Here is a 25895-nt window from a genome sequence, read left to right as displayed (position 1 = left end):
CAACCAGCTCCATATCAAGCAGAGCAGCTGCCGGCAAGCCCCATGCACCCCCACCTGGCAGGAGGCTCACTTGCAGCTTCCCCGCACCCTGGACAGCTCCCAGCAAGCCTCCTGCCCAGCTGGGGCTTGCTGGTGGCTGTGTATCTGGCTGTGTACAAGATAAGGAGATCTCTGCCCACTGCATGGGTAGCTCTCTCCTGGCCCTCTGCAAATCAGGTCTCCTCCCAATGTCCACAGAGCTAGGAAACAGCTGCCATTGTAACTGGCTGAGCTCTCCTACCCCTATGCCTACTGGGACTACTCCAGTAGGGTATGGGGGGCAGGATGGGGAGGAGCCTGGAGCTCCCCCGGTTGCTGTAGGGGGGCAGAGCAAGGCAGGACCAGCCCTTTACAGTCTGCTTGTATTGGGAGCAACCCTGCTCCCAAGAAGGGAACATGTATTTAGACATGCTCCCCTGTAGGCTTATTGTGCAGTATTTTTACTGCGCAGTAAATCTACTTCGAATTAATAGCACAAGCAGATGTTCCCAGTAATAGCATACATACTGCCACTTATGTTTTTACAACCCCCTGGACCCAAAATGCACATCTTTGAAACTTTAAACGTTTAGTCTGTGCTCTAATTTAATTACTTAATTTCTGAATTGTGTGGAAAGAATAGATGTGCTCAATTCAAATCTTTAGAATTTTTTTAAAAGGATTTCAGAAAATAGTACTGATTTAAGGCCATTGACCAGACTCAAGATGCATATTCTGTATATACACACAGTGCTTTTAAAGCAGGGGGAGGGGCAAGCAGCACTGTTCACAAAATTTTATTTTAAGTTCTGCTTTTTTACATTCCTCATACAAGTTTACAGAAACTACATCTTTTAGATTTTTAAAAGCATTATTTTAGACATTTAAAAGAAAACAAAAATGTCTTTCAAATCTACTGTACATTTTATTCTCATTTGAAACTGCCTGACCAAAAACCAAAGAATTTAAATTAAGACATATGGGTGTTAGATAGAAATGCTTCCCTTTTTTAGCTTTAAGGCTAATACATTTCTAGGGAAATAAAACTGCCAATCAACAGCAACTTTCATTGTAAAAAGTTGTAAATACAGTAGACTTCCTCAGGGACAGTGGTTCCCAACTTTTTTTCCCCCACCATGGTCTGACTGGAGCAGGATGAGGGTGCACAGAGCCAGCTGCCTCCCTCTTGGGGCTCCCCTGCCGCCTGACTTTAACCCCAGAAGCTCAGCTGTGACACCCCAGAAGCTGCTTGCCCATGCAGACAGATGGGGCTCTAGGGGGCTCATGCCCTGTGGTTGGGAACCTCTACTCAGGGAAATACTAATAAAATTGCCCTCAAGCACTCAGCAAAGAAGATGGAGTAGAATATATACCAGCTGCTTGTTTCAGACAGTGCAAGGTAGTAGAGTACTCTCATGTTGAACCAGTGGCCAGGCTTTGCGTATAATGTTCACAGGTGCATCCCTCTTAAAAACAGAAACCAGAAAGCATCCCTGAACAGTCTGAATCAGATAAGAACTCTTTGGGGCTCTACACAGTCCAAAAATTGACAAGATTTAGTAAAATCACTCTTCTACTGCCAACTGAACTAAGTGCGTCACTATCATGCAACCAGTCCAACTTCAATTACAGATCTGGCCCATAACACCTACTGCTTCCTCAACGGGTTTATCTTTAACTACCCTAGTAGAAGAAGTGGATATGATTAGTCAGGAAGTGGCTTTGCACCGCAGGACAGAACCAACAGTGGAAAAAGTCTCTCATTAGGCCAAGTGCTGCACGATGGCTTAGGACATGCTTTTAGACTTCAGGCTGAAAAACACTATTATTGTTTAAACATATTATGGACCTGATTCATCAGTATATTAGTCTGTTTTTATATACAGTAACTCCAGTCATCTCATTATTGTTCGCTTAACATAAAAAACATAAAGCCAAGAGGTTCCACACGTTCCTGCTGAGCAGCATACTCCCTTCTTTTTACAATTCCCTTATGACTTGATCCCTGGAGAAGCTGACACTCCATTTTTAGATTCGTGAATCATATTTCAGTCCAGCTGTAATCAAGACAATACTGATAATGAAGTTGAGACTATTCTATTAAGGAATGCTCTCTTTATTCTAGACTCTTGCTATGCAAGCTGTATTTCTTACATATGCTGTAAGGCAACTTCTTTATATTGCTAGGGTTTGGTAGTTAAATTCTTCATACAGCAGGAGCATTATGCCTACTGAAGCAGATAACATCAGTTTAATTTGTCAGTATACTGAAGACTAGGGAAGATCTAATTTAATAGGGCTCAGCACTCAGCCATTATGATAGGCATTATTACAAAACCCTGGAAAAAAAGAAGACAGCCTGGAAAACTCAGCACCACGTCTGGACTAAAAAGAAAAAAAATCTTTGTTAAAATAGCATTATAAGGATTCTTCAACCTAATGGAAAACTACCAGCTCCTCACATCCAGTAACTCAATGTCTCCAGTGATCTCCAATAGGTTGATCATGTCCAGCTGTTTAAATCGATGCTTGTACTTTAAGACGTGCACCCCATTGATAGCAACCTTGAACTCATGAGCGTCACAGAAAATGATGAGCTGAAAGCAAGAACAGGAACAGTCAGGTTTGGAGTGAAATTTACAGGAATCTAATTTGAAATCAGATAAGCCTGCCTTTTGCTCTATGAAATACTACGTTTCATGAAAGGAACATTTAAAAACCAGGACTTCAAAAGGACTTAGTTTCAATTTTAAAAAAATGCAGGGGGCAGCTCTCAGCAAACTGGATTGCATGAGACAACGGACACGCCCTTCCCTCTTTCCCTTTGCATGCTGGAAAGAGGATTATTAAAGTGTTTGATCGCAGCAGTAAATTACATCATTTGGATTTACTTTGAATCCTAAAAAGCAGCTATTACTTTTAGAAGTCAAAGAAAAGAAAGACTTAAAGAAAAATCACCTGTTCTGATGCTAGCTACCCGAGGTTAAAAGCCTACTAGCCAACTCTTTTTGTTAGTTATAATAGGCACGTTTGGTTTTTTCTACTCCCTCAAAAGTAGCCTTACCTCAAAATACATTCCTGGGCTGAAGGGGAAATGAGCCACCTCCTTTTCTTCTTCTCCCCAGCTATCATGAAGGTAAGAATTTCTCACAAAAACTTTGTTTTTCATGCGGGGATTCAGGTGCAGGGCAATATCAGAGTTGCTTGATTTTAGATTAATAGTAAAGCTGCAAAATATTTTAAAAGTTTAGTCACACCAACTAACTTGTCATGTTGATTGACTACTGCATTTTCAAGTAAATGTGCTATACTAGTGTCTGATAATCATTTTGGAGGCAGTGGTTAAAAGATGGAAACATTGACCTTGCCACATTTGTTTGGTATCACACATTACTTAATAGCTCTTTATTTTCACCTTCCAACTTCCTCAACTATTCTTTTTGATCGAAGGATCCAAAAGTGAACATTCTTGTGAAGTCTGAGCAAGATGCAGTTAGGCATCTTTGTCTTATTATAAGTGACTTGTAAAGCATTTTTGCAATAACATACAAGTCATAGTTTCCCAGGTGTTCAGCTCTTACCAAGAACTTGTAGAAAAATGTGAGAAGGATTTATAAACTAGAACCCTGATTCTGCAAAGACCAGTCCCCATGCTTACAGTAGACACTAAGCTTAATTCCATCGAAGTCAATGCCACAACTAAGTATGCACATGAGTATTGGGATAATTGTGGCTTAAATGTAAGGTGACTTAAAAGAATCAGTTTTGCAGGCATGCAACTTCCACTATGTTTAGAAAGATTGTTATGGATGTGGCTTTCCACAACCTGGCATTCAAATCAGCAGACACAATGATTAGCTGGGTATGTGGCAAAACGACTGTTTGGCAATGTCTGCCAGATGTAAGGGTCAGCTCCCTAGGCACATGCCTAAAGCATAAGACCTGTATTTCACTACACCCTGATAACAGGGTGAAAGGAGAAGATGTGTTTTGTAAGATAGGTTTAAATTACAAGCATGGCTTTCTCCAAATGGTTCTTGAGTTCTGTGGAGGGCCAGTGCAAGCCAAGTAGCAATACATGAAGGAGACACTGGTCTAAAAAGGTGAATTTTTAAACTTGACATTGGGAAATGTTCGAAGGAAGAGAAGTCACCCAGGAGAAACCCGAACCTTATTTCCAGGAAAGAATTCCCCCTATCGGAGTCAGCACAGATTACATCTCTAGTCAGGATCATCCCTATGGCAAATACAGCACATGCTTATAAAATAACCAATAGCTAAAACATAGAAAATATTTGCTTATCTTCTAATGAAGTGCATCAGGTAGGAGAGAAGGAGAGTCAGCACATGAAGAACAGGTATAAACACTCCAGCCACAGACTGGGAGCTTAAAAGATAGCAAATACCGTATACTTTGCTGAAGTGAATAGCCTTACAACAGAAAAAAGCTATGCACTTACCCAATCAGTCAGTGCTCCCTAAGTGTCCAGCACTGTCAGTCCTAGTATTAGCCCCCAACATTTTCAAGGTTTTGAATAGCAGCTCTTTAATGGTTTGTTACTTTTCACTCTTTCTGGGTACAGTTATAGGGTATTAGTTCCAGACAGACAGCTATGATGGGTATGCAGTTAACCCGAATACAACTAGTTACAAAGTAGACAATGAGACTGAAATATGCTCTCCACTTAAGCAGTTTATGCATTAAGGTATCATATTGGGTCACATATAACCCCAAATTCCCCACCACCACCCCAAAACCAGCTGGGGAAAAAAACTGGGTGTACATTATATGCTAGTAAAAGGGCTCCCTGTGGGTCCAGAAATATGAAGAGTTGGACAAGAGGGTGTGTGGAGCTGTAGCAGCATTAATTGTGGCTCTGGGAGTCATAGCAATTAATGTCACCACCGTTCCCTCCTTGCCCCCACTACCACATTTCAGGACTTACGGGAAGCTCCCCTCCTGCCCAAACACACACTGGATTAAGGCCTCATGCAGGATTGGTCCATAGCCAAAGTGATGGGTGTGAGCTTGCACAAAGCCCAGGACCCAACATACTGGGTCTAACTCCATATGCTGATTTTTCTGGAGCCACATGCCAGATCGTACATGGTATCTGGTTCCAGAGCCAATGTGAGGCCCAGGACTCACTGCCTGGCCTCTGTGTTGGTGCACCAGATCTGGCCCTGCTACACAGCCCCAGCACACCAGATCAGGCCTTGACATGCAGCCAGTACGTAGCCCCCAGCCCTTAGTTACTTGCCTGTACTCCAAGGTAAATTGTGGGTTTATTTTCTTTCCTGGAGCCTCCCAAAAATAGGGATTGTGTTGTTATATGCGAGAAAATATGGTATACAGAAATAGGCAACAAATCTAGACTGGCATTTTGTTATGCAGGTAATATAATTATGCCCTTTTCTTGCATGCCTGTACACGGACTACACCGTAGTGAAGATTGTTATGTGGACTGGCACCAGTCAAGGTAAGCAGGATCAGGGAGTAAATGGTCAAGAGAGCACTGGTAAAAGGAATCAAAGAAAAGGAGAAACATGCAAGAGTAGGATAAGTGAGGAAGGCTGGCCTAGATGCTAGTGATGCAGACACCAGAACAGGAACAGGATGAATGTCAGAATACCAAAGATCTTATTTTGGCTTTCAGGAGAACAAACCACCCAACTCAAACCCAAACAGTAAAAACTATAAAAGGCAGTTAACAGAAGGAAAAAAAAAATACACAAAATAAACCAAAACCCTGAAAGACTCACAAAGGTTGGAGAATCTCAAGAACAAGTCAGAGAAAATCCCCGTGCAGGATGGTTTAACTATACCTGACCCTCGTGTGGGTTGGACCATAGTAATGATTTTGTGAGCTCCTTTTCAGCATTACATTTCTAGGAATTCTCCCTCTTACTGAGGCAGGGGGTTAAAATAAAGGAGATGCAGAAAACCTAGCTAGCTGCACTACCCTTTCCCCCTCAAAAATGTTGTGGAGGGGAAAGGGTTGTTTTGGTTTAAGTCCTACAGACCAATGCCTGGCTATCTTCACTTTACATAAGCAGAGAGTTATTTAGCCACGTTAGTCTGAAATCAGGAAGAAGGCAGGATAGTTTTGGACAAAAGTTTATGCATCTCTAATTTAGTTAGCCTGTAAGGTGCAAATTTACCCTGCCATCTGCCTACCTTCATTTTAAACATCTTGGGTTAGCTCCACTGAAAAGCAAAAGGAGGAAAGAGGCTACTACACAGGCAGTCCTCGACTTACAACATTTCTAAATTGACACCCTATTTCAACTTTGACATTAGTTTCGACTTTACAACGCTTGATCCAATGCGACACTATGCCAGTGAACAAGTTCACTGCATTCCTCATCTCCCTGGACAACATCTGTCCAAACTTCCTTGGACACTTTCTTGAAGAAAGCAGACAAGACTCCAGAAAAACCTGTAACCAAGACTCTTGAGAAGAATCCAGCCAAGATCCCTTCAAAAAGTCCAACCAAGAGCCTTTCAAAAAGTCCAGCGAAGTCACCTCAAATAAGTCTTCCCAAATCAGTGACTGCTATTTACAATATAAATACATTAATGTAGCTACATTACTCATCTATAATTGATCGAGTACAATATTCTGGGGTATTTTTAGTGAAAATAGGGTATTGGGCTTTGGTTCAGGAACCAATCCCCCATTTATAACAGTTTCTTATGAGAAAATTGGTTCCGAGTTACGTTTTGACTTACGACACAATTGGTTCCTGGAAACCGCATCTTAAGTCCAAGGACTGCATGCGTACAAAGATTGTATGCAAATGACCATCCTGACTAAGGGCAACCTATGGCTTCCACTCTGTCTGAGGTATTGGGAGAAGAGAGATGTTCTGATTAAGGGCAAAAGTTCACACAATTGTCTAAAGAACCTCAAGTATGCTCTGAGTCCCCAAGAAATTGAAGTTTGAAAATATTCCTAAGACAAGCAATTTAAAGTGTTCTGCTAATCTCCACCCAGCCTAACTAGTGTAGATCAGGAACTAGTGAAACAGCTCCCTATCTGCTAGGCTGATTAATGTTTCGTGACCAAAAGAAAAAAGATGCTACTTGTCTATTTATGCCTCTATCAAGTTAGTGTTTTATGTGGACTTGATATTAGATAAGAGTAAAATGTTTTAGTGTTGGTACTCATCAGGGATTTGAAACACTGCTATGTTTTCGGGTTGGCATTCTTGAAATGTTATTTTGCTGGATAGCTGTGATGAATGTTCTGACAGGAAGCATGGTACACACATTAAGAGTGGGTCTGAATGAAAACTGCACCTTCCACAATTTGTGTGATCAGTTGGTCATAACAGAGCTGCTTCTGCTGTGCTAAACACATACCTTACAGAGAATGTTGTGGCAAAGAGTTTTCCTACCTCATAAACTCTGACCATGTCATCCACTCTCGGCATCCCTACACTTGCTCCCCTTTCTTTAGGATCAAACTGCTTGCCTTCATGTTCAAGGCTCTCTACGACCCATCTTCACCTCATTTGCTGTCAAGTTGCTTACTCCCATGTCTGATCAAACCAGGATGCTATCCTCCATCACCCACGTGTTAAATTTTTCAAACACACACCTTCAAGCTTTTTCTTACACTGCTCCTCATGCTGGGGAAGAGCTCTCTATAAACATCTGCAAAGCTGCCTCCTTCCTCCTCCTCCAAATCCCACCTTAAAATTCCACTTTGCTGCAATACTTATAAAACGTCCTCGCTGATGGTGTCACAGGTGTAACTGCTTTTCCTGCTAACCACACTGTCCACCTCATTGATTACTTTTGCTTCATACTGGGCACATCTACGTGAGATGCTACGTCACCACAGTGGTGAGCTATGGCGATGTAGTTCATCACTACAGCAACATAGCGTCAGCTGACATGAGCTGTGATGCTCACTGCTACTGCACAGTAGGGTTGGAAATGACCCGTGCAATGCCAGGACTGCACAGTACTGGCTGTTGCTGCACAGCTGCGCACGCACAGGGGTGCCCCTTGTGTCTCATCATCTACTTGGACCATTCACAATGTGGGGTAAGGACAGTCTGCGCCATGTGCTACCTAGCACCATGGAGTCTGGGATCCATGGCCAGGGCTCCAAGACGCTCCTTATTACAAATAATGAAGTATACAGATAATGCATAGAGTTAGCAGATCTATGTTGTAAGCCTGAAAGATTTTATAGTCACTTTTCAGAGTAAAATTGTACTATAAAGGTGACTCAGAAGTAGCACTCCTTATAGCACCCCCTGATTATGACTGAAGATGTATCCCTTTTTTAAAAATACAATAGATAAGGAAGAATCAAACTATGAAAGAGCAGCTTGGACAACAATAGCAGCAGTGAGACAACATGGTTATAAGTAACTGTGTAATCTGCCTTCTTATAGGTGATGGCATTTACTAACCTGTTTGGATTTTTATTCACTTCTCCTTTGATGGTAACTGTGCATCCAGGACCAAGTGCAGAATTAAGCCTTGCAAGGTAAGGAACTGCCTGCAAAAACAACCACTAGGGATTATGGACTGTGGTTTTAACTAATGCATTACAATTAAGTATAGTGTTGGCACTTGCGCTGATGTTGCTGTTGCTGCTGGAAATGGAAGAATACATCTAAAGAAGTCTTTTGAACTTAGCCACATTTAATAGATTATATTTTATCAGTAACCATTAGGATGCTATATTTATAGCTTAGGCATGCTCATTCCAGTATCCTGTTCATAGCTGAATAATTTGACTCAAAATCCAGAAAGCTGTTCTGGTAGTACACATATGGGGAGCAAATTTAAAAAAAAAATCTATTTGGGGCCCGGGGAGAGTGGAATTGGGGAATGATTTGTTCCTTAATCTTGTTTAGATCCTTTCACTCTGGTAACTCCAAACTTCTCATGCAAAGCTGGATTCAGCTTGACCCACTGTTCACAACGTACTATTTGATCCATTTACGAGAGACCAACATAGGACATTGCAGATATCAAATTCTTTGGGCTGACTTAGGTGTTCACCAAGCATGGTTATTCAGATACATGTGCATAAACCTATATGTATATGGCTATCCACAAAAGAGCTTCAGTTTCAGTCATACTTCAGAATAAATATTATCTAAATGTCTTATCCCACATTTTTTAAAAACAATTGCATAAAAATATACAGAATAACTTAATAGGTTCTCTTTCCTCCTGGCACCAGTATAAAATAGGATATTTATCTAGTAAGGAGAGATAATATTAGCAGGGTGCATCCACATTCAAAATGAAATTATAAGAGGTTTTGGCTTTCCGTAGAAGCAATTGTCACCAGGCACAGAAAGAACCACCAGTCTTTGGTATGCATTAGTCAAATGAAAAAGAATCTGCACTGTCTTGTTTTGGAGGGGAAGGAATGCATAGATGAGATTTTATTAACTGATTAGATGCCGAGAAATTGTTACACACTGAAACCAGAGCACCAAGAATACCCAAGGTGAAGAAGAATTAGACTACAGTGAAGAGTTAGCTATTAACTCTCTAGAAAGTTTGCTGCAAATTGTGCTTCTTTCCTCTTCCTCCTTAAAACTGGCCTGGTTCATTCTCTGCACTTTTACAGGAAATTTCTAGGACTAGGCTATAGACTTAAATGCAAAAAGTTTCTAGAGTGTTATAGCTGAGTTTGACAGATATCATTAAAGAATCAAGATTATGGTCCTCAGCAAATCTGCCCATCTTGTACAGATGCAGTATTTTGCATTTCAGATTACAGGGTCTCTAATTCATGTTCAACAGATTAAATTTTATACATGCTAAAGTATTTTATCAGCTGAAGTACATAATGTTAGTTGGACATGAAATATGAACACGCTGACAATTCAGCGAGCTCTGCAAATTACCTAGAATCCAAATTTCCCTCCCATTAAGTGCTCTGTAAGGAATACACCTACTTAAACAGGGAAATGAAAGCTGACTACTATTTATGAGCAAAGATGAGCATGATCCAGATCTGTCATCTCATCTTTTTTTAATGATCCAGGTGTTTTCATTCTGACTTTTTATGTTTGCTCTGTACATAGAGATACTTACAAATTGTGAACCATCTGGCACTGCCCCCTACAAAAAAAACCAAACACAACAAAATTAACTTAAAACAAAATCAAAAAAGGTGAAGAGCACAGAACCACAAGATAACCATACGTACATTTTCTGTGTTTATCTTTGTTATTCCTAGAGACGATGGCTGAGAGCCTTGTAAAGACTGCAGAAAAAAGATATTTATAAATCACTGTTCACATATTAGTACTTTCACTCTAAAGTGAGTTTGCCAGAACTGTATTAGGCTCTGTGTACAAAGGATTGGAGTTCTAAATCCCGACATCAAAACTCCATAAAAAACCCATCAGAAGGCCAGCTAATTGAACCCCTATTGTGCTGTCTAATACACTTCCACTCTAGTTTAGACCCCTACATAGACCAGTCTTTCTGCATTGCTTTTGAGCAGCTTCTCATGCAGATCTTCACTGCACTATTGATGGGACTTGGAGGGCATCTTTTATGGATCAAGGATGACAATGACACAAGGCCCAGGCAGGCATAATCCTAACAAGCCTTTTGCAGTAGATCAGTGATTCTGAACCACAGTGCTGCAACATCCTGGGGTGCCTGAGATCCTTTTAGGTGTGAACAAGGTACCGTGCAAGATTAGCACTGTTAGGTGTTCCAATGCCATCACGTGATTCACAAGATAAACCCAGAGATTTCAAATAGGAATCCAGTGTCAAAAACATTTGACCTGTTTTGGTCTTCCTGAGCACTTTGCAATAGAACTGCTCAATTATTTTTTCTTAGTCAAAAAAAAAAAAAAAGTGAAACCTAAGAGCTGACATTTTCCGACAGGTGCCTTGAGTCAAAAAAAGGTTAATAACCATGGCACTAGGTAATTTGCATGGTATGTAACTTGAACCCTGAATCAGGGTTTGGTCACATTGGCCTTGCCACTTCTAGCACCCTCTGGGTCATGGCAGGTCATATCTTCCACAAAGTACACCCCTGTTCTTTCCTCCTCAAAACAGAAGTGAAGGGAAATGGGTAGTGCAGAAAGTGAAACTAATTAGCAGCTAGCATTAAAACAGAGGTGAAAACTGATACTAGAGCAGAAAATCTGTATTTACACAATCCTTTCCCTCCATGATTAACCCACCTCCTTACGCATTTTTGCCTTAAGAAACAGAAACTAACATGTTAATCACTGAAGCCTACTTGCAGCATCAGTTTTCCAAACGTGAAACCTATTCTGCTTCAAGTCAACTTACAATCCTGACATACCGTGTCAGAGCCATATGAATACTAGGATATGTATCTACAAATATGCTGTACAAATAAGAGTTTGGTGGACACCTCTTTAGAATTCGGTCTCTACTGCGCCCAGGCCTGTGTCTACACCCTTCAACAGTCCTCACGACCTGATTATAGACCTGATTTGGCAGAAAACAAGGAATATTTAGGTTTTGGTTATTAGGCATAAAGCCAGGATGTTCTCACATGAAAACCAGCTAGGTAGTCCAAGGATTTTACTGGACAGACAGACAAAGGGGCATGCCAAGCAAGAAAGAAAGAAGAGACTAATTATATGCACAATAGCAACCCCTCTGGTTGTTCCTCCTCCCTGGTGGTGTTGCACTGACCGCCGCTGTCTGCAGAGGAGTAAAGGTTACGTTCCTTGCCACTGTGGCAAGCCTGATTCCCTCAGGCTGAGGCAGAAAAGGGAGAGGGAGGATGTTGCAGGGGTTCTGGCAAGCTGCTTCAGAGTGGGCTCATTTGACTTACCCCAGAAGAGAAGCTCGCCACTTTGAGCTGCACTTATGGTAAAGGGGGTGAAGAGAAGGCTGTCCCTGCCCCCCTTGTACTTGGAGAGTCTGTGGATTTTTCCTGTCTCTTCTATGAGATGAGAAGATCTTATCTCTGTACAGGAAAGAGATGAGCAGTTCCCTCCTGCTAGCTCACTTTCTTCAGCAGATCTAGCTGCTGACAGAAAATGCAAACTGTGCATCTAGCCTCTGAACATCACAGCCAAACCAAATGGCTGTTCAGAGCACCCAGAAAGCTGATTTTCACCACCTGGTTAGGGTCATGTAGAAAAAGCTTGGCACAAAGGGAACTCAAAGGCTGCCTTGGAGCATGTCCACCCTGCATAATGCATTGTTGCATTCAGTAATTCCAGGAGCCAAATCATTGCAAACGCTTGTATTGTCCCATGTAGATATACCCTTTGCACACATGTTTGAAAGTAGAATGTTCTGGGAATGATTTTCCATGAACTTCAAAATGATCCAAACTGTAGAGAAAAGTTCCATTCTGTCCTCAAGGGATAAGTTACATTTGCTGTAGTCTACATCATGAAAGCTGTTTGCATTTCTCCCGTAAGTTTTGTATGCTCCAACACAAAAGGATTCAAACACTGATATCAATCCACATGTGAACAACAGGCTGAAACACAACGCAGGTTTGCACTGTACAACCCTATTTCCCCAAGTTTTTCAGAACCACCAAAAAAAAAAAAAATCTCTGCATGAATATTTTTTCTTCTATGTGACTAGAAAATGAAGTCATTGTTGTAGAAGTGTCAGGAGATGTTGCAGGGGTGTACTTGGTACCCGTGCTGGTCTGAGACAAAAAGATGTACAAAAAACTAGAACTCATGGTTCCAAAATGATACCTTTTATTAGACCAGCTGGAAAATGGCAAGAAAATTGTCCTTTTCTGCAAGCTTTCAAAACCAAGGTCCCTTTGTCAGGCTCTGGGAAAGGTGTAGATGGTACAAGATGGTAAAAAGTCCCCATAGGTAGGAAATAGATTTCATTTTTATGAAGTTTATTTTTATGAGTGTAGGATATGTTGCTATACTCTGGTACTAGAGCTTATATTATCATTTATGACTTCATTTTCATTATTAATGTCTTCTTCTACTTTACAAAATGCTATACTGAAGTAAAAGACAACAATAAACTAAGCAATTTAACAGCTTACCTTGTTGGAAACAAACTCTATAATTTCAATCTGCACTTTGCCATATATTCCAAGTGTGTCTATTTTCTCAAGGTCGATTCTGTGTTTGTACAGAAGCAAGTGTTTTCCATTTACAGCCACCTGAAAAGGCATCAAGACAGTTTTCTAATTTTTTTAATAATACACTTACACACACAGCCTCCCACCACATTCTCGACACACCACATGCCGCAAATGAAGGATACTTAAACCTACTTAGATCTACATACATTTAATTTCAGTCTGACAGAGCTAGACCAACACACATTTTCCTATTTGGCATCTTTCTTAAACAGAAGGAGAACACTGTCCAGCGCTCCTGTATGCAGGAAGTTTGGTGCAAGAGTACCCTTTCTTACAAACAGAGATGAATAAAGCAGCAGCTAGTATGGGCAGGAAGATATATGTATGTATGAAGAAGTATGTGTACTTACTCTCATAGATAAGGGACAAGTAACAAAAACTTAGGCCTTGGACCATGTACAGCATGATGAAGTGCCTCAACACTTTGTAGCACTACAGAAATTAAAATGCTTTAGGGCAGGGGTGGCCAACCTGCAGCTCTGGACTTCAAACTTCCGAGTTCAAACTGAGTAATGTGCTCGTTGAGAGCAGTTGCATCACGCAACATAACAGCTATGAAAGCTGGTCACCATGTGCTTGTGCAAAGATTCAAGGAGCTGCATATTAACTTCTGAAGAGCCGCAAGTGGCTCCGGAGCCACAGGTTGGCCACCCCTGATCTAGGGAGTGTATCCACATTCAGAGCCCCCTGGTTGGAGCACAACAAAGTCACCACAAACAGGTGCTCTCTAGCCAATAAGAGACTGCTCCTTTGCTCTCCCCACTCCCACACCCAATCACTATCACCCTATCAGCCTCCCATGGAGGGCAACATGTGGTCCCAATGGCACCAGGACATCCCTAGGAAAGCCATTGTTGCCCCAGTCCCCCAACTGAAGCAGCAGCCGGTTTCTCTGCCACTGCTGCTGAGGCTCCAGCTGTCCGTGAGGTCCCACCAGCAGCAGTGGCAGGATTCTTTGCTCCTGTTGCCACTGGGCCCCAACCTGTTGCTGCTGCCCCAACAGGAGCAGCATCCCTCTCTGCCATTACCAGAAGCAGCAGTAATCCTGTTGTGGTGTCAGAAAGGAGAGAGGGGGAGAGAAGATTGACTATGGATGCAGAGGGACTAGGAGACTTGCCTGTAATGCCACATTATGGGCAAAAATTATTTAGTGCCCATTCCGTGAGCCCGTTCTATGGTCTGTCTTTGTAAGTACAGCATAAGTAAGCATAGTCAGTACTCCCACACACTGTCATGCCCCCAAAAACAACCATGCTGCCAATGAATCTACCTGGAACTCACCTGGAATTTATCCTTCAAAACCATAAAGACAATCTTGAATGGCTTGCCTTTTTGAAAAGGCATTTCATAAGTGATCTCTTCTGAACCCCATTTTTCCCTCTGCAATGTATTACAGACAATACAGCCAGATCTTTTGAAACGGGGATTAAAGTGAAAGGCCACATCAGCACGAGGTTTTATACTACTGCCACATTGGAGGTCCACCTGGAACCTGGTTATAAGACAAAACACAATTGATTCAGTTCTTCCAGAACACGACCTCAGAGTTTCAAACATCTAAGTAAATTCTGACCTTAGTTTAAAGAGAGAGTTTTGCATTAAACCCTGATACACAGGGTGGGGGTATAACAAGAAACAGAAGTAAAAAGATTTGAATGTTTATGTACACAGAGGGCACCATATTTACTCGAATACAAGACAAGGTTTTTTTCTCTTAAGTAGCATGGGGAATCAAGCCCCTCATCTCATATTTGCATACAAGGATACCTCATTAAATACATTACTTATCATTAAAGTGTTACCAACAGTATTGTGTGCTCAGTAACAGATACCAACTATGAAGCTGATTAAATGCAGTCAAGACAGCATGACTATGAACACACGGCCCATATTGGCTAAACACGCTGATGTTTTTTAAGGGCCAAAAAAACCAAAAAACCAGAAGGGCAAGTATCCCCTCCACAGGGAACTGGCACCAGAGCTGAAGGTACTGCAATATGAGGCTGGCACCAGGAGGACCAGAGCCACTCCTGATACCCTCCCTTTGGTGCCAGAAATGCTGCATTTGATATGCTGATGGGAACTTCTACCACAAGGACAGTTTAGTCCAGTCCATCTGAATAAGATGCGTGGTAGTGCCCCTTGCGTGCAGTTTCCCTCAGCGCTGACTTTTTCCAAGCCACGTGAGCCACTACACTGCATACATTTCAACTTCCTCTTTACTCCTACAGCTGAGCTGTGCCTTTTTATCCCATTTCCAACAATTCCTGTTTCTTCATGAGCCTTAAATGCCTACCAAACATCACCAAATGAGGCCCCAAACAGTTCACCCAGAATCCCTCTGTCACCCCCTCTCTCAGCCTTGCACATATGATTAACGTGTTCCTGCCCTCCAAGTGGTGGAGCCAGACCAGACTGTCCCATATCAGCCAGGTCTGACAGCTCACGTAGGTTCCTCGCCAGAATGCAGGACCTCCATCTAACCCAGGAGGACCTGGTGCTGGCCACGGGTGATGACCTGGTGAGGGGGCTCGACCACCTGGGCGACAGCGATCATCGCCTGCTAGAATTCACCATCCAGTGCAAGGTGGCAAAGGCCTACAGTGAGGCAGCAGCCCTAGACTTCAGGAGGCCGGACTTCAATGAGCTAAGGAGAATAGTCTAGGAGGCTCTGAGGTCTCGGAGGGGAGGGGAGCCCGCTGTCCAAGAAGTATGGTTGCTCCTTAAGGAGACGATCCTCCAAGTCCAAAAGGAGGTAACCCCAACACATATCAAAGGGGGCAGGAGGGCGCAATAGCCCCCATTGCTCACCAAAAGCATCCACGAATGTCTCCTGGCTAAAAGGGAGGCATATACCCAATGGAAGAGAGGGGCCATCACCAGAGAGGACTATACTGCAGTTGCTTGAGGATGCAGGGGGGCAGTCAGGAAGGCCAAGGCGGAGATGGAACTGGGACTAGCTTCCCAGATCAAGGACAACAAGAAATCCTTTTTTAAATACATAGGGAGCAAAAAGAAGGTTCGGGTAACGTGGGGCCCCTGCAAGGCACGCTAGGAAATTTGGTTGTCACACCAGATGACAAAGCTAAACTATTTAACGACTTCTTTGCCTCCATTTTCCTGAGCAGGGACAGGATCAGCCCCGCCGCTGGGCCCCCCTCAGGCCCCACGGGAGGCGCACTTAGGCCAAGGGTCAGGGAGGAACTAGTTAGGGAACTTCTGGAGGGGCTGGGTGTATTTAAATCAGCTGGTCCGGATGATCTCCACCCTAGAGTACTGAGGGAATCGGCTGAGGTCATTGCAGGACCCCTGGCACAGTTTTATGAGCGCTCGTGGTGCTCTGGTGTGGTGCCAGAGGACTGGAAGAGGGCCAATGTGGTTCCCATCTTCAAAAAGGGGAGGAAGGAGGACCCGGGGAGGCCAGTTTGTCTTACCTCGATCCTGGGTAAGCTTTTTGAGAGAATTATTCTGGCACATGTCCACGAGGGGCCAGCAGGGGATATTATGCTTAGGGTCAACCAACATGGGTTCATTAGAGGCAGGTCCTGTATGACAAAGTCACCAAATCCTGAGATGCAGGGGTGGCACTGGACATAGTCTTTCTGGACTTTAGGAAGGCCTTTGACACTGTCTCTCCCCCGTTCTCATTAAGAAACTGGGGGACTGTGGTGTCAACACCTACACAGTCAAATGGGTTCCCAACTGGCTGGAGGGCCGCACCCAGAGAGTGATGGTGGATGGGTCCTATTCGACCTGAAGGGATGTGGGCAGTGGGATTCCACAGGGCTCAGTCCTTGGGCCCGCACTGTTCAACATCTTCATCAGCGACTTGGACGAGGGGGTAAAAAGCACCCTGTTCAAATTTGCTGACAACACTAAGATGTGGGGGGATGTGGGCATGCTAGAAGGGAGGAATAGGCTGCAATCGGACTTAGACAGGTTACAGGGGTGGGCGGACGAGAATAGGATGGGATTCAACACTGACAAGTGCAAGGCAATTCACCTGGGGAGGAAAAACCAGCAGCATACTTACAGGCTGGGGAACTCCCTTCTCGTCAGTACAGAGGCAGAAAAGGATCTTGGAGTCATCATTGACTCCAAGATGAACATGGGCCAGCAGTGTGGGGAGGCAGTCAGGAAGGCCAACCGCATCTTGTCCTGCATCCACAGATTCAACTCAAGCAGGTCCAAGGAGGTGATCCTCCCCCTCTATGCGACACTGGTCAGGCTGCAGCTGGAGTACTGCGTCCAGTTCTGGGGGCTGCACTTCAGGAGGGATGTGGACAGCATGGAGAGGGTCCAGAGGAGGGCCCTCATATGATCAGGGGGCAGCAGGGCAGGCCCTACGAGGAGAGGCTACAGGACCTGAACCTCTTCAGCCTCCACAAGAGAAGGCTGAGGGGGGATCTAGTGGCCTGTTACAAACTAGTCAGAGGGGACCAGCAGGCACTGGGGGAGTCCCTATTCCCCCGAGCACTGCCAGGAGTGACTAGAAATAACGGTCACAAGCTGGCAGAGGGTAGGTTTAGGTTAGATATCAGGAGGCGCTACTTCACGGTCAGGGCGGCTAGGGTCTGGAACCAACTTCCAAGCTGGCTGCTACCCTGGGGGTCTTTAAGAGGAGGCTGGATGAATACCTTGCCAGGGTTGTTTGACCCCAGTATTCTTTCCTGCCATGGCAGGCGGTCGGACTTGATGATCTGCTCAGGTCCCTTCCAACCCTGCCAACTCTGAAACTATGAAATTATATTTCATCTGCATATACATTTTTGGAGAATCCCAGGACTCATGACAAACACACCCAGTTCATCATGGCTGAAAGGCTAATTAGCACATGGATCCCTTGTAGGGGGAAAGGAAGCGAGGGAGCAGTATCTGGTGTACCCACACATATGGGCAGTGCTGAGCTATGGGGTCATCATGGCTTGAAATTCTGTTGACTCTGCTGGGGCCCAACCCAATGAGCTACATGATAAATCATAAGTTTTTTTTTTTTACTTGGCACTAATACCATGCATAGTTTGTAAGCTATAAAATCAGCTACAAAAGCACTGCTTGAAAGTGTGCAACTGTGCTAAAACTTGCAGCATTTTCAAACAGGTAAAACACATCAATTCTGGATGAACTAAGTCTATGAGTACCATATGCAAATTACAACCGGTATGTTTATTTCAAGGTCATTGTTTTCAAATTTGCCCCTCACTTCCCTTTTCCTGGCAGAGCAGGTTCTGAGAATAAGGAGAGAGATGGGGAAGAAGCTGCAGGGGGGCAGAGGGTAAGGAGGCTAACCTGATCCCCCAGATTTATTTTCCCTGCCATAACAGTGAGAATGGGACAAATTTAACCTCCAATAATTAGATTCTATACCTGGAAAATTATAACCACATAAAATTATGGACAATTATAACTAATTTATAACTTTTTTTAGGATCTACCTATTAGAGGGGTCATCTTACATTCAGGAATGTCTTGTAGTTGAGTAAATATAGTACTAAGATACAGCTGGGTTTTTGGTTGTAGCCGTGTTGGTCTAAGGCAGGCAAGGATTTTTGGGTAAATGTGATATCTTTTATTAGACCAAGAAGTTGGAAAGAAGTTCTTTGCAAACTTTTGCACGCAGTCACCCTTCATCGGGCATAGGGAGTCTCTGCTTTGCTGTACTAAGATACAAAAAGTCAAAGTTTGTTTTGAGGGCAGAAGGAAGGAAAAGGGGGAAAACAATTGTGTCTTTGAAAGTCTCCCCCTTAATGAATTTATGAGCATCAAAAAAATGGTTAAAATCACCAGAGAATCTGAGCACCTCATATACACTTCAACCATCTTAACTACTGTCCTTCCTCCTCTCATCATAGGGGCTCTGGCTCATCTACCATTCCCCTCCATCTCTCAGACACATCCCTTTGTTGTATAGAAAATAGAATCCCAGGTCTTCTGCTTCCCAGCATTATACTAGATCAGACTTCCTCCTCATATTTGAGAACAGTTTCTTCAAGTAACACTTATTCAATATTATAATTTTACCATTAATGAGAAGGTTCTTGGATAGAAGCTACACGTATCAAATGGGAAACAGATATAAAGAGCAAGAGGACAGAGCAAAGACTGGCTCATTCTATTTAAATCTCACTCAGAAACTTCAACTTACCCCTTAGCTTCCCATTAACTCTCTAGGCAACACCCCATGCTGCTAGTCTACAATGATCAAAAGGCACAAAAGTCAGTCTTTCTGCCTGCAATATTCTAATTTTTAAATTCAAATTAAAAAGGCACAGTGATGTTCTCCCTTTGAAAGATGATACAGGCTAAATGTTTCAAGACTGAAGGAACTTTGTTACTAAAACCTCGTTTCCAAAGATTTCAACCATTTTCAGTCAATCACACAAGTTGGGAGGTCTGTGCCCACTTAAAATAATGAGCCTCTCCATTGATTATAATAGATCATAAGCTCACAAAGCCCTGACTTTACCATAGAAAAATGAAGACACTTCCAAAGACTGTATGTTCCACAAGTGATGAAAAGCCATTTAAGGTTTGTTTAAAACCCCTCCTTCAAAGCTGATATTATGACTTCTTGAACAAAAAATAGCTTTGTCACTACCTGTCAGCATCATCAGGAATGCTTCCATGTATCACAATGAGCTCTCCAGGAAGAAGACTGCTAAGGATACTCCCAACATATGGAATGACCTATGAGAAGGTGGGCAAGATCAAAATGTTCAAAAATAAGGTTTTGGGACATTCAGGCTAAAGACAATAAAAACAAAATGAATGGAGCAAAGAATCCAGTTCTCACTCATGAGTACAGCAATAGTCAGCAGTTGAAGCAGTTCTAGGTCTCACAATAGAAAATATGAACTTGAAAAGTTTTCATCGAAGCTGAAAAAACAGTTTTTATTGTAAGTTCTCAACTTTGCAAACCTCATTCTTGGAACAAGGGAGTTTAGGTAAATCCTTAAAAACTTCCTCAGTACAGGAGAAAAGGGAAAAAAAACATTTCTCCTTCGGATTATGAGAGGATAAAAGTTTCAAGGGAATATTTCCAGTGGTCAAGTAGTTAATCGACCCTGCAAGAAAGGGAAGGCAATAGATCACACCCTTTGCATAAGACATGTGCCAATAAATCACAATAGTGGCAGAAAGAAAGACAAACTGCCACCCATAAAAGACTGGAATTTGCAACTAAACTCTAGAATATCACCGAATGCGTATTAGCACAGCAGACTAGGGCTGCCATTGCAGGAGGCTTGCTCCATTATAAACTGCAGCATGCTCAGTAAAGTCTTTAGGGATTTCAGCTGCTGAAAGCTACCAGAAACCACAATCTTCAACAGGCTTAAACTAGGCCAGATTCTGTGTCCCCTCCTCCCCCTCAAAGGACAAAAATACATACACCTGACACACAGTCCACTTCTTGCCAGGTCTGATTCCCTGCTCTGGAACATGGGGGATGCCAAAACATTTCCAGTAAGAGGTTGCCAGACTTCACTTTGACAAAACTTCTTTTTCCCTTTACTGAATTCTCTGAAATGGCTGAACTACATAAGCTGAAGTTAAAACGGAAAGGACCTAAAGCAAACGTTCAGTTTTTAAAAACTTTTCCAAATTCTTATTTTTTCAATGTGAAATTGTAAGCAACTTAAAACAGAGCCTTGATAAAAGGTGTCTGACGCTCCTAATTTTAATAGGTGCTACCACCCACCCTAGTATACAACATAGACTCCCCACTGTGCCCTCTAAAGTTAAGGCCAACACTAGCTTCCCATTATATGCCCTCTTTTCAACTTCCTCCTAAGTTAACCAATTAACCAAGACAACCAAGTAAAACTAATTAATCAATATATCCAGTAAGACAGACAAGAGATATACAGCCATTCCACACACCAAAAGGTACATCTCTAACCCCCAAACACAGCACTTGGCTAAGCACTCAACTTGCTTAAGGTTCACATTAGTACTGAAATGGGGCAATACAGCTACTCCTTGCTTAACATCGTAGTTATGTTCTTGAAAAATGGGATTTTAAGCAAATCCAGTTAGTTACATCACAGTAGTTACCTACTAGCAGGCAGCAGCCAACCAACATTATAACCGAACATAGCGCGACCTTAAACGAGTATGTTCTCTAATAGACCAGCAACATAATAACGAAACAATGTTAACTGGGATGAAGTTAAGTGAGGAGTACCTGTACCATCACAACCCAGCAAGGCATACCATACTGCAGATTTGAGAGTGCTTTTCCCTCTTTCTGAATGTGCTGGGAGAACACTGATCTCATTGACTCTCCATAACTCAGGAACTATTCTGTAAGCAGCAGAGGTTTTTCATCAGAGACATGAGAAATTTGGAGATTTCTCAATCTTCTCATTGCGTGAAGAACGCACAAAAAGGCTTTCCTGACATGACACTACAGTGTTTCTTGATGGACACCACTATCCATCTACTAAAGGAGAAGCTATTGAACCAATAGGGAGTTACCGGGTTATGGACTACATTCTCCAGCTTGTCCAAGGACATCATCTTCCTTCCTCTAGTTCAGATCTGCTGAAGTCTGTCAGCTCCAAGACCAGCGATGACTTTTGAATATCTTTGAAGGCCTGGACAGTTTTGATGGCACTGAAGTAGGATTTTCTTTGGAAAATAACAGTTAGCATTTAATTAAAAAGCTTGTGTTAAAACAGTAGCTTTAAAAATATTAAGTCCTCAAGCTTCTTGCATGCTATTGAAAATTTCTTATGAGGGATGTCTTTGTTTATATGTTTGGGAATTTAAAGGTATAAAAATTAAGGGCTCAGTGGTATTAACAACCCTTAGTAAGGGGCAGTGTGTGCAGCTACAAAGTTTTACCAGGAGCTTTAGGAACAGATTTACCTACTGAGTTGCAATATTGCCTAAACTGCCTGCTGTACATGGGAACGTGGACAATGCCCTCTCTGTTTGGCCCAGACTTCTCTGGTGTTTAGCCCTGCCCTTGCACAGGTGAGCAAGAGGGAAGTTCCTTCCTGTGTGACAGGGACAAAAAAATTGGTCCCAAATGAGAAAGACATCAGGGTAGATTTGCACCTTTATACTATAACTAAATAAGACAGAGAGCAAGCAAAATAAGACAGACAACTAATTTGTTTTCTTCTTTCCTCTCCCCTCTCCCCTCTCCACCAATTCCAGGGAGAAAAGTCTGAAGACTGTATTTCTTACTTGCTCTTGAGGGTTAAAAGATGGTTGCTCTCTCTTATGGGTTGTTTTACCTTTTGATGAGCAGTGATTGCAGCTACAAAGCAAAATCTGTTTTCTAGCAGTCTCCTTTAGTATATACAGTCTCCAGTATTAGGAAACAGCTGGTAGACTGTAATCCAGAGAATTACTGAAGTCAGTCACCAACAGAAATGAAACTACTGCTTCCTTGTTACAGCTCCCCCTCTCCTTCACAATGGCATCCTGCAGTGACCAAAATTCAGTACCCAAATGAAAGAAAGCCAGACTGCTTGCACAATACCTTATGCAGACACACACAACTTCATGTATTAACAGGAATTATTTATTCCTATTAATAGGGTCAGCTGGTGCTTTTAATCCACCCAGTTCAAAAGGAGTTTATAGTAGGGCAAACTTCATTACCCTCAGTTTTCCCATCTCTAAAGATGCTGTTCATTCTGTACCTCATTGCTAATAGTACAGAGAAGGCCAAAAGAACCAGAAGGAAAACCTGGATCTTCCGACTGCCAGTCTGACAGCTATCAACTAGGCTATGCTGCCTCCCATGATCTGAGACCGCAATCTAGACTTCACTGAAAGAGGATGCTAGGACTCTGGGAAACAACACAGCTGGAGAACTCTTATGACATGGGTACAAAGTGCATAAACCCGGCGCAGTCAAAATCGCAGCAGGGCAGCCAGCAGGATGCAGGGGGGTGGTGCCACTGGCAAGGCACAGAGACAGCAGCAATGTAGACCTTTACAACTGGAGACAGAGAATGATTAAGAACCACGGGATCTTGCTTATGGCCTTCGGAGAGACATGACTAGCAATATTTGTAACACTAATCGCCCCAGCTAGCAGTGCTGCTGCTTTGCGATTACCAATTCTAACTGTAGGGCAACTCTGGGTTTTGCACGACAGCAAGGCACAGATTTCTGGGAAATGATGGCAGTAAAGTGCTGTTGGAATCATCTAACTGCATAATAGTTCTTGCAGCAGACAAATAAACACAAGCGCCCAAGGCATTGCCATCACCTTCTAGGAAAGGTAGGGGCTGCTGTCAGTTTAAAACCAAGAAATGCTGGGTTTGTTAATATTAAAGTAGTCAAGTGAAACTTCTCCCTCCCCTCCTTTTTTGAAAACTAATCTCACTGAAGTTTGGCTTAGTGGGAGGGCGGGGGGTGGATATTTAATGTGAATATAATGTAGATACACAGTCTGCAACATAAGCACCTCAAGACTGTGCCAATCAGAACTAGAAAATACAAACCAATTCACTTAACATATCCTTTAATAGATCAGAGACATTTTTAAACACAGGGAAGGGCAGGATTTTAACCTTTCGGTGTCCTTGCACTCCTGTTCTTACTTCTTTTAATTGCTTTCCTGGAACGAATCAACCTTGTTTTCGGCATCTAAAAACAGCTACCTCTATTATTCGTTTTTATTTCATTTTCTTTCTAAGGGGATGCTGTCCACCTAGCTATACTCTTGTTTTTCATTTAACTTACCTTTGTAACTAACAACCCCTTGACAGGTTCAAGCTGAAGTCTGACTGCAGATCAAGTATGCCTGTTCCCATTCCTGCCACCTGTGTTGGATTAATGCAGCCGGTCCCCCTGCTCATGCAGGGAAAATGGTTCCTCCATTTCCTGGTTTCTCTTTGCACTAACACAGTGACATCAGCAGGGATGCAGGGCTCAGACTGCCTCCACTAGCATTACCCTCCCCACCCCTTAAAGGAGCAGCTCCTGTTCAGCTCCCTCACTCGTGCCTTCTTTTATTTCTCACTGTTGCATGCCCATCTCTTTGTAGCTTACTGTTCAGCCCAGTCCTTAGATACAATTGAATTTTGTCCATCAAGACAACTGTGAGGTTTTAATCATGGCAACACGGTGATCCTGGGGAAAGTGGCACTTCCTTCACCTTGATACAAACTCTCCATGCCACTTGCAGGGCCAGACACAGGCATAGGCGAACCAGGTGGCCACCCAGGGCCCGGACAGAAAGGAGGCCCGACAATTAAACAACATGCAAAAAAAAATGCACTTGCTCCGGCAAAGCGAGGCCCAGTACTAAAACTTCGCCCAGGGCCACCAGAAGTCTAGGTACAGCACTGGCCACTTGGCCTCTAACTTGGCCTATCGCAGCTGCTTGCAGCGTGGTGATGGACGAGCTTCAGATCCATCCTACAACTGGTTCCTGGCTTTGTTGTTCCACAAAAATACAAGTCAGGGCTGTCATTTAGCATGACATTCACCATCGAGCAGAGACAGGTCCACTGCTACATGAAATTGCGATGAGGCCTGCTAAGTAAGCTCCTTCTCCTGGGATAAGAAAAAGACTCCAATATCAAAAGGAAGAGAGGTCCTAGGACGAGTGGCAGATTGCTCGCCCACAGAAGCCCCACCTCAGGGGTCCAAAATGCCCTCCCCTCACACACCCAATCCCAAACACCTCTGAATAGGCTCACAAAGCAAAAATTTGAGGTTGAACATTTCCTCCCCATGTTGAGTCCCCCCATCCTAGCATTTTGTTATTGTCTCCTTATTCCCTAGTCCCATCACACCTTTGCCAAGTGCCCGCTTTTCTGCTTACATGGACTTGGGGCCTCCTAGATGCTCCTACATAGACAATAGCATAACGGAGGGGGCAAAGGGCAGAGCAGTGCCCCAGGTGTTGCGGGGTACAAAAGTAGCCACTGCCACTGGGGCAGCTGATTGTACTACCACAAACCACACAACACAGGCCAACGGTGTCCTAGGCATCAGCAGCTGGGCTGGGCATAGACCTGCCCCGCTACCCTTCTGCTAGAGTGGCCACCTTTTCACAATGCAAAAGCAGGACACATGCCCCTCACAAGCTGCCTGTAGCTCCATCCTGACCCCTGACTGGGCCTCGTGGCTGTGTTCCCACACCAGCCCCAGGCCCAATGCACCACCCCAGCTGGGCAGCAACCCCAGCCCCAGCCACCAATCCTACACCTCAAACTACCTTCCCATCCCCCCTGCATCACCTATGCCACCCCCCACTATAGACTTACCTGCAGGCAGCTGGGAGAGCTGCTCTCCGCTGCTGCCTGGGCTGTATTGCTAGCCATATTCATGTGTGTGCATGCACACATGCCTGTGGCACCCCTGCATCCTGCTCCCCAAGTCCCAAGCAGCCCCTTGCAGGCTGGAACTCTGCCAGCTTCTGCAGTTTTCTCAGAGCAAACAGAAAACCCCAATCACTGAACATGGTACTGGGAATCCAGGACAAATGCTGTCACAGAGACATTCAGCCTGGGACTGGGACTTGATGTTTAAATTTAGGGACTGTCTTGCCCAATTAGAGATTGGTCTGCACACAGCTTGTCCCTTTGGGACTATTCACTCATCTTTGTTTCTCTAGTTAACCTGACCCACAATAGCGCAAGCAGCATGTTGTCTACACAAGACTATGTCCGGGGCACAAGCCGTACACCAACGTACCTTTCTGAAATTCTGTTCTGTGCTTGCTCACCTTGCTTTGCCGGAGATGATACTTGTCAGCCCTGAGCACCGGCTGAGAACCTGACCT

At 43.4% G+C, this 25895-nt stretch overlaps 1 protein-coding gene across 2 annotated transcripts; it reads right to left on the bottom strand.

The window, feature by feature from the left end:
• Window positions 1-799: 799 nt before the first annotated feature.
• Window positions 800-24017, bottom strand: LGALS8 (galectin 8). 2 transcript variants are annotated; one of them, XM_090044673.1, is made up of 10 exons: window positions 23846-24017; window positions 21617-21769; window positions 19737-19825; window positions 14420-14630; window positions 13037-13156; window positions 10212-10268; window positions 10097-10123; window positions 8449-8537; window positions 3083-3245; window positions 800-2615 (listed from the first exon to the last, which is right to left on the bottom strand). In XM_090044673.1, exons 2-10 carry the CDS (start codon window positions 21656-21658, stop codon window positions 2466-2468), a joined length of 948 nt encoding a protein of 315 aa, XP_089900799.1. In that variant the 5' UTR covers window positions 21659-21769; window positions 23846-24017; the 3' UTR covers window positions 800-2465. The 2 variants fall into 2 exon arrangements, with proteins under 2 accessions (XP_089900799.1, XP_089900809.1); XM_090044683.1 differs by lacking the exon at window positions 10212-10268.
• Window positions 24018-25895: the final 1878 nt, after the last annotated feature.

Source organism: Crocodylus siamensis, chromosome 1, assembly GCF_052110815.1.
Source record: "Crocodylus siamensis isolate JL-2025a chromosome 1, ASM5211081v1, whole genome shotgun sequence".
NCBI lineage: Eukaryota > Metazoa > Chordata > Crocodylia > Crocodylidae > Crocodylus > Crocodylus siamensis.
The sequence above is the reverse complement of the archived record's forward strand: the minus strand, read 5'-3'. Positions and strand labels throughout refer to the sequence as shown.

What these genes read in the sequence shown, in the direction of transcription:
- LGALS8 (XM_090044673.1), bottom strand. Translation starts at nt 21,658, where the DNA reads ATGATGTCCTTGGACAAGCTGGAGAATGTAGTCCATAACCCG. An exon ending in CAAAGATAAACACAGAAAAT is followed by an intron (nt 10,124 to 10,211) that starts GTACGTATGGTT and finishes TTTTTTTTGTAG; the next exon opens with GGGGCAGTGCCAGATGGTTC. An exon ending in GTGAATAAAAATCCAAACAG is followed by an intron (nt 3,246 to 8,448) that starts GTTAGTAAATGC and finishes AATATTTTGCAG; the next exon opens with CTTTACTATTAATCTAAAAT.